The sequence below is a fragment of the Cucurbita pepo genome, chromosome LG11 (assembly GCF_002806865.2).
Source record: "Cucurbita pepo subsp. pepo cultivar mu-cu-16 chromosome LG11, ASM280686v2, whole genome shotgun sequence".
NCBI classification, from domain to species: domain Eukaryota; kingdom Viridiplantae; phylum Streptophyta; class Magnoliopsida; order Cucurbitales; family Cucurbitaceae; genus Cucurbita; species Cucurbita pepo.
This window is the reverse complement of record NC_036648.1, coordinates 1,106,052-1,119,802: the sequence shown is the minus strand read 5'-3', so window position 1 is coordinate 1,119,802 and position 13,751 is coordinate 1,106,052. Positions and strand designations below refer to the sequence as shown.

Sequence of the window (13,751 nt, the reverse complement as noted above, 5' to 3'; positions counted from 1 at the left end):
AATTTATTTTTGTTTTTTGTTTTTTGTTTTGATTATGTTGTTTGTTCCTTTCAATTTTGATCTCACTGATGTATCTTATAATTTAGTATATTTAACCATATTATGTCCTATGTGGTAAAGAAACAGGGAAGCTCCGCTCCATTTGAGTAAAGAACTATTTAATTTTGAAAGACTTGTTAAAAGATCACTAGGATCAAGTCCCACAATTATATTAGTCAAGCTCAAGAGACTGTTTCAAACCATAGAGATGTCTTCTTTTTGTTAGATGAAGACGCTCTCCACAATAGTATGATATTATCCATTTTGAATATAAACTCTCGTGGTCTTGCTTTAGGCTTCCTCAAAATGTCTCATACCAATGGAAGGAGTATTCATTGATTATAAACCCATAATCATTCCCTAAATTAGCCGACGTGGAACTTTCATTCAACACTCTTTACTTTTTACTATGTTTGTCTTCAAATCTCAAAAGGATACCCATATACCCTTCTTCCACCTTCACTATTGAGAAGAATATTTTTGACATAAAGTTGAAATAATTGGTCCATTTATATTTGTTGCGATAGAGAGGAGTACCTGAAGAGTATTTAACCATCCACATCCAACAATGCCTTTTTTAAGAGCTTGTGACTCCTCCAGAGTGGATGCTTTCCATTGAGCTGTCTTCCTAAAGCTTCTTGAACTGTGTTGGGAGTTTGTGTTCAATCTAAGTGTGGTTATCTTACACTACTTCTGTCATCTCTTGCATCATTCCAAGGACTTGAGGATTTTGGTTTCGATCTTGACTTTGTAAGCTTGTGTATCTGCAAGAATAGCTTCAACCCAAAAAGTTATCAAAACATGAGAGGTGTGTTGGATGATGGAAGTCCCACATCGACTAATTTAGGGTGTGATCATGGGTTTATAAGTGAGGAATACTAACTCCATTGGTATGAGGCCTTTTGGGGAAGCCCAAAGCAAAGCCATGAGAGCTTATGCTCAAAGTGGACAATATCATACCATCGTGGAGAGTCGTGTTCGTCTAACAAGGTGAACATTAGTGAACATATTACTTCAAGAACTGTGTTGGCATTAATTGGAGAGGAGAACGAATAACTTCTTATAACGCGTATTAAAACTATGAGGGGAAACTCAAAAGGGAAAACCCAAAGAAGATAAAGTTCAGATTTCCCAAGACAATAATATCACATCATAACAAGATTAACTCGAAGATGTTCTTGTTTGCACAATCTTTATCTCATTTAAGTAGAGCTTAATGTTTGTTCCTCTATGGGCCGTTGTATGGCTTGCAGGGGTGTCAAGGCAATAGTTACTATTACCTCCTCATGTAAGTATTACTTAGTTTAGTAGTTACGTCACTCCTATATGTTGTTATCAATGCTAGCAGTGATTGCTTATCACCCTACTCGGCAGTAGGTACTCGATAAATACCATTGCTCTTGAACACTTTTACCTATAATAACAAGACTCCTTGATGTGTTCAATATTTCTCTATTCTCTCTTTCTTTCACTTTGTCAAAGTTATACTTCAAAAGAACGTAATTGGTATCAAAGGTAGAAAAGCAAATACACAAAAAACAAAACACAAAACAGAAGGTGCTACTTCGTCTTAAACACTCTTTACACCAACCCTATCAAATAAAATCTTTCTAAATATTACCATTTATTTTTAAGAACAGTGATCCAAAATCAACCAAATCTTAGGGAATGATATTTAGATGAACACGACCCTCCACAATAGTATGATATTGTCCACTTTGAGCATAAGCTCTCATGGCTTTGCTTTGAGCTTCCCCAAAAAGTCTCATGTCAATGGAGAGAGTATTATTTGTTTATAAACTCATGATTATTCTCTAAATTAGCCGACGTGGGACTCTCATCATCCAACACTTAGTATTTTTTTAGTATATTTGTGCGTCTTTAGACTAGTTTGCGTGGACTATTTCACTAGAAAACTACCATAATTACCATATTTAATTGACTAAAAACTTGTAGAATATTAAATGCTAAGAATATGACTGTTCTACTAAGCCTTTTATTACTTACCCTCAGGTCTGAATCATCACTAGGTAGTTTACAGATCTAACTTGTTAGATTTCTAGTTCTCACAGTAAAATGTTCAATAAAATGCATTTACTTCAAAGTCATCTCATTTAGAATGAAGTTACCAATATAAAATTAACTTTTCAAATTTTCATGGGTAAGAGTGTCCAGAGAACGTAAAAGCAGAGTCGGAGTGCACTCCGGAAAAAAAGGTAGGAATTTTGTATAAATCAACCAAAAGGGGACCTATACAATTATTCTTACTATTGGCAGTTAAAAACAATAAAACATATATACTTCCAGAATAAAATCAAAGAAATGCAGCCAAGTTGTGTTAATTAATTATTATAAGAGAAATATGGATTAAATCATTGCCCAACATGCTAAGAACTTTTTATTCCTGTCCAAACATTTCACCATTTACATTGATAGTTATAAGAAAATCATATTGGCCTTTTCTTTCTATCCTCTGGAATAATCAAGCATGAAGGATTTCTTCTATCAATATAGATTCAAAATTATAATTGTGCCTAGAAGGATTCCAATAGTTGAATGCAAGTTTCTACAGAACAGTTAAAAAATACCAGGGATTAAGCTTTTAAATTCGTGACTAAATATATATTTTGGTTAAAGAATGGTTAAAAAAATTAAGAGTATTAATGAAATTTATTTAATTTAAAATTATTTTTTAAACTTTTTTTTTTTTTTTTTTTTAATTTTAAAGTATTTTTAAAAAATATATATAAAGTTGGCCCATTCAAAGCCAGGGCCGTAGAATAACATTTGCTACTGCAAGCAATATATTTTTAAAATTTCCAGGAAATACTTTGGTCTAAATAATAGTGCTGTTAAATATAAATTTACTCCAAGTGGAGCAATAAAACTAAATCCAATGAAATCAGATAAATAGATTATATAACATATAGACGGATTTTCTTTTTAAGAAAAGGTGTCGCATACTTCGAGAGGCAATCTAGAGATGTAGTTGACTAGCATATTGGCCAAAAAGTTGCATATTTTTAATTACATCTTACTTTAAGTGGACTGTTTGGCCGTTTAAGATTGGAACCTGAATCTTAATTTAGTGGGCTACTACAACCTCTTTAGCACTGACTTTCGAACCCCTTTCCTAATAAAACAATCTTTTAGCCAATATTTTTCTGAATATCTAGGCCGTGTAGTTATAAAATCCTACCCTTAATGTCCATGAACTCTAATACATTTTCCATCAAAGTTTTAATACTTTATGTAATTAATTTTTTTTTATGTATTATTTAACCCATTAGTTATTGTACATAATGGGGAGAGGGAAATGCAACATCAAGAGAGCAATTAGACTGAAAAAAATAAACAATAATAATAAATTCCAACAAAAATTATTCCTAGGGAAAAACCAAACGCTTATGGAAGAATATATTAAGAGTAGGAAGAATGAGAATTTAGAATAANTTTCAGTAATAAATGAATGAACAAGAACCATTTCTTTTTATATAAAATTTAAGAAATAAAATAAAATATTTAAAAGCGAAAGATTATATGTTTATAAAGTACGAATAAATGTATAAAAATAAAAAATAAAGAAAGTCAGTCCTTACATATTATTTCTTTTTAATCGATAAATAGATATGTATGCGAACAAGATTTCCTAAGTCCGAAATAGGACTTTGGAAACAGATTTTTTTTTTTTTTTTTCAAATAATTAATCAACCAACAAGAACCAAACTATTCTTGAACAACAACGATAATAATCAAGGCCGCACAATTTGTTATATAAAATTTAGGAAATAAAAGTGAAAGGCTAAACGCACAGTACTTTTTAGATTCTTGTGTCAATTTTTCTTTCTCCTTTCTACTTCGCATCCCTAAAAAGTTTCCATTGCTAAAGAGCCTATCGAATGGGGGCATTCTATAGGCTCTTTTAAAAGTTAATTTGAACATCAAAGCTAATGTTGCAAAAAGAGCTAGTACCAATGGTGGCCGTTTTTTCCGGTATAAAAAAGTAGTGAAAGATGGTCCTACCGTTCTTGGCTTAAATTTATTGCAAGTGGCGGAAGAAAATATGCAAGGAGGGCGAACCAACAATCCAAAGACCAGCTACAGAGAGGGAAGGTGGAAGTTTTATATTGAAAGCAGCATCTGTGTGTTATTTCTTAGGCTAAGAATTGGATCTAATCCCTCCACCAGCCTATAAATTCTCAAGAATTTCCCATTGCTGATGACGTGATGATATTATAAGAGACAAAAAACAGTGTTTGAAAAGATTTTACGACCCGTTTGGTCGGTCACTTGCACTACCTCAGGCAAAGGGAATCACCCTAAAACGCATTCTTCAACTTGTTTAATCCCACTACCATCACCTTGAGTGTATAAGAAGCACTCAGAACCCACATTTTCACACCATAGCTTGACTTAGCCATCTCTTAAAAGGGAGCCCAGGTCTCCTTCTTACCATATTTTTTTGTTCCGTGCGGCTTTCTTTGCAGCATTTTCACCTACTTAGATCATCTTCGCCGTTCAAAGCTTTCCACCCTAACTTCATTTATACAATGGCAACAAGCCCTTTTAAATCTTCAGGCAGTTCTAGCTCCTCGTGGACGCCTAAGCAAAACAAAAAATTTGAGGACGCTCTGGCTTTATATCCCGAGGACACACCAGACCGGTGGCAAAAGGTGGCCAGGACAGTGGGTGGAAAAACAGCTGAGGAAGTAAAAAGGCATTATGACATCCTGGTGCAAGATCTCATGCATATAGAATCTGGAAAGATACCTCTCCCCAACTACAAGCCCATTGTATCCAACGGTACAGTGTATGGTGATGAGCAGAGGTACCGAGCTTTCTACTCTTAGGCGTCTTTTTTATGTCACATGTCAAGTCTCTATCCTACTTTCATTCTCGTTAAGTCATCAAGATCTCTGAGTATTTAGCTCATAGGGGAAAAGACCTTCAAAATAACGTGATTCATCTTTGCTAGGAGAACCAACCTCCCAAAAGAACTCGTAAGAGTAGAACTAACTTTATTTATCTATATACCATAAAACTTTCCTTTCTGAGTAGATGTTAGACATGTTTGAATCATTTATGCATCGAAAGTCCGAAGCTGTAGTCAGGTTTCTAATGTTAGATGAAAGTCCCACGTCAATCAACTTAAAAAGTGATCATGGATTTATAATTAAGGAATATTATTTCCATTGGAATGAATCCTTTTAGAGAAACCCAAAGCAAAATCATGAGAGGTTATGTTCAAAGTGGACAATATCATACCATTGTGGAGAGTCGTGTTCATCTAACCTCTAGTAGCTCCATAGTATCAAGAATGACTGCAAGCTTATCTAAAAGGAAATAATCATTCCCAACTGAATTTCTACGAACAGTACGTGGGCGGAGGAGAGAAAGAAGATGCTATTTCATCTTCTTACGAAGTAGCTTGTCCGCGTATCCTAACGTACCACGCTCTCTTTTCCTACTCAAGTAGCTACAACTTAAACCCAACACCGACAACTCTCATAAAAATATTGTTTTTATAAGGCTTCATGCTATTCCTATTCATGCATTCTCCTTCCCCTTTCTAAGAAAAAGACAACGTGAAACCGAATCTCCCATGCTTTAAATTACATGCACATGGTCCTGTATTTCTGAGTTCAGACATCTACGTATTTATAAATCCCTTCTTTAACATTTGGATCTACTTCAGTACTAATTAAAGAACTTTTAAGCTAACGTGGGTTGCGTTAATTAAACATCGAGTAGGCCCAAGAACTCGCCGTGAAGTATACCACTGCCTCCTAGTAGAATTAGTTGTCCATATATTCACATTTAGAAACATTTAACTAATCTTTCTAATGTTCTCTTTGAACTATTGCAGGCTCATGAAGAATCTAAAGCTCCAATAAAGAAGAGGTATTATACCGATGATATAATAAGAGCTGCAGAAGCGTTGTTCTCGATAATTACGAGAATATGCTTCGTGTCAGTGTTTCTCTACTTTCCCGCTCTGTTTGTCCTTTCAAGCATATAATGCTAACCTGTGAAGCCAACTAAACTATTGTAAGCCTTAACCTGTTTGTTCAAGTACCCGATAATGCTGCTTTTGTGTACTAGTGTGAGTACTGTTTCATTCGCTTTCCAATCATTATAAAGGAGCATCTTGCACCCATATTTTTGCATCACAATCGAACTACAGAGCTTAAAAAATTCACAAATATTTATAAAAAGGTTTGTCACCTGACAATTCGAACTGTAAAAAGATGATGTATCACAGAGTGCATCAATTATTTCAAAAGAAAAGAATATCATGCCATATATATGTTTGCTTTTTTTGTTTATACCTACAAATGATACTCCTATTCTACAGGCTAGCAAATGTTATTGTTACGTCTAATCAGTATAGAGTGGAGGGATCAATTCAATTATTTACTCACCAGCGTTTCATCAGCCAAGTGATCAACAGAACATTTGGAGCAAGAATAATAAGTGAACAAACGAAAAATAAATAGTGATTGAAGAGTCATACCGTAACTTCTTGATAAGTGTTATGTAAATTTGAGACAGAATGAAATAGCTTCTTTACTAAAATCTGTGCAAGAAGATGACCGTCAAACCACTTCAAAATTCTGAGGTAAAAAAGAAACAATAAATTTTGAGGAAGGTTATGGATCAATGATTCAATACTAACTTCACGCCGAACAATTACCAAATCAGTCATCGCACTGAGATCTATTCAGCCGACCTGTAGACGAGGTTGCCGCATGTAGATCCTGATAGCAGAGATGAGTAACTTTTCTGATAAAATGGATTCAAATGACTGATCGAACATTTCATCCTGAGTTGAAAAACGAACAACAGTTTGAGAAAAATGTGAATAAACATAAATTTCGATGTGAACAGACATCAAGAACCAGAATCGACACGGAACTGCTATTTATGATACGGACCTGTAGACGGTGAAAACAGGACGAGAGTGCAGCATGAACGCCAGGAATCCAATGGAATAAACAACGTTGAACGAGTAGCAGATGAAGCAACAATGAGGGATTGGAGGAAGAAGCCATTGAAAGGCACAACAAGCTCGAAGCAGAAGGTGGAGATGGAAGAAGAGACGATGGATTTGTATTGATTCTTCTCTAGATTAGAAGAAGACGAATTGGCGGGAAAGTGAAGTGTGGCGCGCCAAGACGTTCAGGTCACCCTTTTGTTGATAGCTTGGGAAGCCAGCTTAAAATCCTGACCGTTGGTCATGTATACAATTGGAAATATATCTGACGATTTGATCTCGGCCGTTGATTACGGCAACATAAATACAGAGAAATGGAAGCTTACAAAAACTAGTTTCTTCTATTTCGCTTCTTTTCCTACGGCTCTCTTCAACTTTCTCCTTCTCTCAAGCTAGGGCAAAGTGGTATTCTCTCTTCCGTTCTTAATAGATTTTGCGCTCTTCTTCTTGTGCATTTGATTCTTGGAATGAGTTTTCCAAAATTTCTTCTAGTATTTTGATTCTCCTGCTGTAAATTTTCTTCGCTTTTGGGTTTGAGTTTGGGATTTTTATATTCGGTGATTGATTTAGGCGCTGCTCGTTGTATTATTTAGCTGATATTCTCGTTCAGTATATGTTGTGTAAATTCTCTTCAATTTTGCGTTTGATTTTAGGTTTGCGTCTGTTACCTGTGTATTGAATGGCTAATTTTGGCCCTGTTCAATGTATTCTTTAGCTGTAAATTCTCTTTGATTATGTTTTGATTGGAGATCTGTTCAATGTGTTCTTCAGCTGTGAAATCTCTTTGATTATGTGTTCTGTGTCCATTCTCTTCATTTTTGGGTTTTGGATCTGTTTTCTGTGTATTCGGTGGCTGATAATTTCCCCTGTATCTGTCCTTTTTTCAAGCATTTCAGCTTGATTTGGATCTTCGCTCAGTCTCTGTCAAGAAACACAAGGCAAACTCCAGCGGCTAAGGAACACTCATCGTATTCAGGTCTGTTCACAAGTTAGTTTTTTGCATCAATATTTGGCCATGGATTTAGGGATTACTCGTCATATAAAATCTCTGTTCGTGTTATTATAAAAAAATCTCTATTCATGTAATGAACACAGCTCTTATAAAGAAATGGAGCCTCCTATCATATGAGTTACATTCCCAATTCATTATTCAAATATATGTGAAACACAAGGCAAACGACATGCTCTAACGGCGTCATACTCAGGTCCGTTTACAAGTTACTTAGTTTATTCATATAATGAACAGTGGCTCTTTGGTATCTGTGAATGTTTGCCTTATAGTAACCCGTAATGTAACCCGTAATGCAAATATGGTAACCCGTAATGTAAGGCAAATATCTATGACCGTTCACTATAAGGCAACCCTTCACTATAAGGCAAATATCTAGATATTTGCCTTATAGTGAACGGTCAACTATCCTTAACAGTATCCATCTCGTACCTTGCATGCTAAGCAACAACATGGAGATACAAGATATTGATCCCCGTATCTCTTGCATGCTAAGCAAGCACTCTACCCAATTGACTACTTCCCCAATTCATTATTCAAATATATGTGAAACAGAAGGCAAACGACATCTTCAGCGGCTAAGGAACACTAGCCATATTCAGGTTAGTTTATAAGTTACTCATTTTTTGCATCAATATTTGGCCATGGATTTGGGCCTTTGAATTTGATCCAAACCCATCCTTCAGATATTACTCTTTTGAATTATACAAAATATTATATAAAATGGGAAAACACATCATTTCAATTATGATACAATTTATATAAATTTTCTATTCATGTTATAAACACGGCTCATGGAGATATAGGGTTATCGATTTGCATACCTCTTGCATGCTAAGCAAGCGCTCTACCGTATGAGCTACATCCCAATTTATTATTAAAATATATCATTTGCATAATTATAAAATTCAATAATTTAAATTGAATAAATGTTTTTAAAAATTTATTTTAATCCTAAATTATTTGATTGTACTTATTTAAAAATATTCTACCCATAAAATTGTTCTAAAGGGATTCCTTAAAAAATACCATTGTAAGTAATTTGTTATTTTGCTTCATTTAATAAATATTTTATTTTTAATTTTTAAAATATGCCCGTTTTATTAAAATTTATTGGCATGAAGTATAACATTAGGATTAAAATAATGTATAACATTTTATACATTTAAATGTATAACATTTTATTAAAACCATTTAAAAGTATTTTTCTGAAAGGAAAAAAAAAAAGAATTTTACAATTATCAATAATTAAGCTAAACAAAAAAGTAAAGATTTTAAATGTTTTTTGAAAATAAAAAATTGAAGCTTTCACAATTTTAATCTGTATAATACAACTCCCAAATTATCAATAATTAAATAAACCAAAAAGGCTGAAAATAACAGGTAGAGGTTTGTTTAAAAAATATTATAATGGTCCACGTCATAACTACCCATCATTTATAAGATGGGTTCGATATTTTCCGACACATAAATCTAATGTATCTTATCGTTTAATAATAATATTGCCATGCATATATTATTTTAATAATTACAATGATTATTATTATTTTCTTCCACCTACTTATGAAATATTAATTTTAAAAATAGCATTAAAAAATCTTATCGTAACCATAAGAACCAAAACAAATGTGAACTTTTTAATGTTATGTGAGAAAGTTTATAAGTATTTTTTAAACTCGATATCGTGAACTATTTTAAAAATTAAATTGACATTTTTTAAAATCTTAAAAAGAAATTATGAATATATTTTAAACAAAATATTAACTAAAATTAATAGAAAATGTATTTTTTAAGTTTAAAAGTATTTTTTAGGTAGATAGTAATTTTATTAATTTAGTAATATAATATATATATATATTTTTTTTTTTTTTTTTTTTTTTTTTTTTTTTTTTTTTTTTNATTAAAAAAAAACATGGAAATTAGTGCCAAAAATGATGGATTTGGGGAACAAATCTAGAAGAAAGTAGGGTGAGTTCAGCATTTCTGCAACGATTATCAAATTAAATAAACAGAATAATCTTTCACCTTCTCATCTTTGCAACGCCGCCGCCACACTGTGATGGTCGTCGCAGAGACCACTTCCGCCGCCGCTGCCGCCGCCTTCAACGTGTGAGACCAATACTCTACGAGCCCTTCTCACTTGCTCTTCAACAGATGGATCATAAAACCACCGTCTGCAACTTCCTCCGTCCAATCAACTCCGTTTTGCCTCCCTCATATAAAATTTACTCCCACCTGATTCCATTCCTCCAACGAAGGAATGACCGACGGAACTGTACAACGGAGGGGAGAAAGGGGGTAATGCCACCTCGACCAAAAAAAATTTATTTTTTAAAAATTGCCACATCAGCTCCTGGACAGTTTAAAATAATTTTTCAAACTTTGAGGATCAAAATATTAATTTTAAGAATTTTAAAGACTAAATAGAAACTAATTAACTTCCGACTTTACTACAAAAAATCACTTTTAATTAACTTATTTTCGAACCATACAAGATAGTTACCACCTATCATACGCCTTTCTAATTTCACTTCATTTTCTGGCTCGTGCTATAAGTGAATCAAGATATCACTCTTAACTATAGAAAAAAATTATAATTTTATATTGAATTTAATTTTCATTAAAAATAAATTAACTTTAAAAAATATTTTAAATTAAGGGTTAAAATAAAACTATAAATTAAAAAAAAAAAAATGTGTAGGCTATGTGTAGCCCTATTTTTGATGTACCCATTCCCTATTTTTCAACCATAAATAAATAAAGCTTCAAGTCAAATCAGCTTTATACATCACACTCAATCTCACACATCCCTCCAAATCCAAAGGACTCTTTTGGGGCCCTCACCATTTATTTTTTAATTCTTTTTTTTTTTTAATTCATTTTCTAACCCATTTAAAATATCTATTATCTCTACAATATTTAAAATATTCATTTATCTTATAATTCAACATCATCTAACTTAATCTAAGTACAACTCTCCACGACCCCAATGTTTTTATTTCCCAAAAAAAAAAAAATTATGAATTTTTGTTCAATATTTTTGAAAAAAAAAATAGGTACATGCATCTCAAAATTTCAATTATCAACACTTATATCAGATATAATTTAGAACCGATTTTAAAAATTAATTAATATAAAGTAATTATTAGAGTAATTAATGGAGACATAATGGATAAGAAAAGAAATGATTATTAGATGCATAAACTAATTTGGAAAGTTTTATTTTGAGAAACTTTTACTTGTCCACAAATAACTAACTTACATTTATTATTACTTTATAAATTAAATATAAGAGAGATCATAATACATTAAAAATATTTTTTTTAGAATTTAAAAAAATATTATTTATTATGAAAAATACAATAATGCGAATGTGTCAGGGTTTGGACCATTTGATTTAGGAGAGGGAATTAATTTTAAGTGGAAATTGAAGGGGTTAAGAAAAGGCCCCATTGGTCAGAAAAAATAAAATAAATAATTAAAAATTAAAACCATAAATAATTGAGGGATTAAAATTAATTAAGAGGAAGAATCACAAAAGGTCTGTCGGACATGAAATTGTCTTAATATTCTTTGAATTAATATAAAACTTTTATATTCCCCTAATTAATTTTACGTGATTCTTACCTTCTTCTTCTTCTTCTTCTTCTGGCATTGGCTTACGATTCACTTGTGACGACGGTGCAGGTGCCGACGTCGACGGCGACGGCGACGGCGGCGGGTTCCGGTTCGTGATTTTCGTTCGGCTTCTTCACTGTGTTTTTGTTGTTGTGCATCCAGACTTTGAGGACTTGCCGTTTCACTCCCACATCGCTACAGAATCGTTCGACGTCTTCTTCGTCTTGCTTTTGAATCCTCCATCCGACTCTCTCGGCGAACTCTAGCATCCGATCCTTTTGTTCTTGTGTGAACTTTGTACGGTACCGCTTTTTGAGGGAGAACGAAGACGGCGGCATCACCTCGGCATTCGAATGGAAAACGTTCAAATCCTCACTGGAGGACTCGGTTCCGCCGCCGCCGCCGTAGGCGACGTTCATCGGAGCGATGATTGGAGCATTAGGACTGGAATGGAGGTTCAATGCCATGGAGAATTTATGGTGGCCGTGGAGAGCGGAAGGGGACGGCAATGGCGCAGGAAGTTGGAGATGGTTGAGCATTAAGCCTCTTCTGTAATTAGGACTGATGTTTAATTGACTCTCGCCGTGGATTTCTTTCCGGTGGAAGTTCCGGTGACATTCACAAGCGGCGCATTTTAGAGCCTCTAGGGTTCCGTCTTCTCCGCTTGGCATAAACTCTCCGCATCCATCGTATATATTCCCCCCAACGCTCGCCGCGTGATTCTTCAAACATTCTCTATACCTAACTCCAGAACCCGCCCCCCGCGCCTTGGATCTACCGCCAGATGAAAAACTACCTCCACCTCCGCCTCCGCCTCCGCCGCTAACTCCGCCGCTACCTCCGCCGCCGTTGCCAATGTTCTCTGTAGTAGCCGCAACACAGTCGGCATCGTGGAGGTCGGTTTGGATATGGTGATGAGAGCCATTATGAATCGACTCTAGTCTCCGGTCGACGACTCCTCCGGACGAGGTTTCCCCAAAAATATGAGCGTAACCACCACCGGCGGAAGCCGCAGGTATTATTACTTCCTTCTCCTGTTCTCTGATATCCATGGAAGTAAATTTCGGAAACCCTAAGCGCACACACACACAGAGATTAACGAACAAAACCACAGATCTCGCAGATTAGAGCTTCAAAAACGAAGATCGAGGAAGCTAAATCAAAGGAATCGAACTCCCTGCATGCTGATTTATCAAAAAAACTCCATGAAATTAGAAAATTACAAGGAATTTGTGGGACCAAAGGGGGAGGGTTGTGGCTTGTAAGTGAGAATCGGAAGCCAGTTTAGAGGAGCATGAGAGAGAGAGAGAGAGGGGAATAGGGAGATGCTTGAAGGGGTTCCAACAAGAGACAGTTTGGTTGCTTAAGGAGAAGCGAAGGAGAAGAGGGGGGGCGAAGGGGGGAAAGGGTAATTGGGTAATTTTGAAAAAGCTAAAATGGCACCCAAAGGGAAGGGCATTACACAAAAACAACCGACAACGTCATGTTCATCCCTCTCCCACGCCCTGCCATAATGGGACCCAGAACCCACCCCCTTCATTATTGCTCTCTCTCTCTCTCTCTCTCTCTCTCTCTACGCACTTTACCATGGTCCATCACAATGCCTGTACTCCTATACTCATGCCCCCCCCTCCCCCTTTGATGCGACGTTACTTTGCTTTCATATTCCCTTCCCTCCCCTCTTACCCCCTAAACCCTAATCTTTTCTTCCTTAACCACTATTTATTTGGTTATTCCCACACATCACTCTTGCGCTTTTAAGAGAGATGTTTCTACGCTCTTATAACCAATGTTTCGTTTTTCTCTTCAACCAACGTGTGGCTAACGTCCTTATTTGTACAATGTCTGGCTCTAATACCATTTGTATTACCCTAAACCTACCGCTAGTAGATATTGTCTGTTTTGTCCCGTTACATATTGTCGTCAACCTCACGGTTTTAAAACGCTTCTACTAGAAAGAGAGGTTTCTACACCCTTATCAGAAATGTTTCGTTCCTCTCTCCAACTAATGTGGGATCTCACAATCTACCCCTCCTTAGATGCTAGCGTCCTTGCTGGCACAACGTCCGGTGTCTGCCTCTAATATCACTT

The 13,751-nt window shown here is 35.1% G+C and overlaps 3 protein-coding genes and 1 long non-coding RNA gene across 5 annotated transcripts; 2 read left to right on the top strand and 2 right to left on the bottom strand.

The window, feature by feature from the left end:
* Positions 1-484: 484 nt before the first annotated feature.
* Positions 485-7,183, bottom strand: LOC111805196. 2 transcript variants are annotated; one of them, XR_002816620.1, is made up of 4 exons: positions 6,975-7,183; positions 6,734-6,862; positions 6,554-6,653; positions 485-803 (listed from the first exon to the last, which is right to left on the bottom strand). XR_002816620.1 is itself a non-coding variant. In XM_023690136.1 (4 exons), the coding sequence occupies exons 1-4, from the start codon at positions 7,007-7,009 to the stop codon at positions 717-719; spliced, it is 315 nt and encodes a 104-aa protein (XP_023545904.1). In that variant the 5' UTR covers positions 7,010-7,183; the 3' UTR covers positions 485-716. The 2 variants fall into 2 exon arrangements, 1 of the variants encoding a protein (XP_023545904.1); XM_023690136.1 differs by having other exon boundaries at positions 6,770-6,862.
* LOC111805197 (protein RADIALIS-like 4) lies at positions 3,813-6,444 on the top strand. Its single transcript, XM_023690137.1, has 2 exons — positions 3,813-4,867; positions 5,906-6,444. The coding sequence occupies exons 1-2, from the start codon at positions 4,590-4,592 to the stop codon at positions 5,931-5,933; spliced, it is 306 nt and encodes a 101-aa protein (XP_023545905.1). The 5' UTR covers positions 3,813-4,589; the 3' UTR covers positions 5,934-6,444.
* A 127-nt stretch (positions 7,184-7,310) lies between the features above and the next one.
* LOC111805199 lies at positions 7,311-8,767 on the top strand. Its single transcript, XR_002816622.1, has 3 exons — positions 7,311-7,438; positions 7,922-8,238; positions 8,598-8,767. It is a non-coding gene; the product is annotated as an uncharacterized LOC111805199 (long non-coding RNA).
* Positions 8,768-11,531: 2,764 nt separating this feature from the next.
* LOC111805194 (zinc-finger homeodomain protein 5) lies at positions 11,532-13,093 on the bottom strand. The gene has a single exon (XM_023690132.1). It carries the CDS (start codon positions 12,710-12,712, stop codon positions 11,702-11,704), a length of 1,011 nt encoding a protein of 336 aa, XP_023545900.1. The 5' UTR covers positions 12,713-13,093; the 3' UTR covers positions 11,532-11,701.
* Positions 13,094-13,751: the final 658 nt, after the last annotated feature.

Excerpts from the sequence above, each read along its gene's own strand:
- LOC111805197 (XM_023690137.1), top strand. The coding sequence starts at position 4,590 with ATGGCAACAAGCCCTTTTAAATCTTCAGGCAGTTCTAGCTCCTCGTGG. Across the intron at positions 4,868-5,905 it reads GTGTATGGTGATGAGCAGAG|GCTCATGAAGAATCTAAAGC; the intron begins GTACCGAGCTTT and ends GAACTATTGCAG.
- LOC111805196 (XM_023690136.1), bottom strand. The coding sequence starts at position 7,009 with ATGCTGCACTCTCGTCCTGTTTTCACCGTCTACAG. Across the intron at positions 6,654-6,769 it reads TGCGGCAACCTCGTCTACAG|AATTTTGAAGTGGTTTGACG; the intron begins GTCGGCTGAATA and ends TTTTTACCTCAG. Across the intron at positions 804-6,553 it reads ACACTTATCAAGAAGTTACG|ATACACAAGCTTACAAAGTC; the intron begins GTATGACTCTTC and ends CTATTCTTGCAG.
- LOC111805194 (XM_023690132.1), bottom strand. The coding sequence starts at position 12,712 with ATGGATATCAGAGAACAGGAGAAGGAAGTAATAATACCTGCGGCTTCC.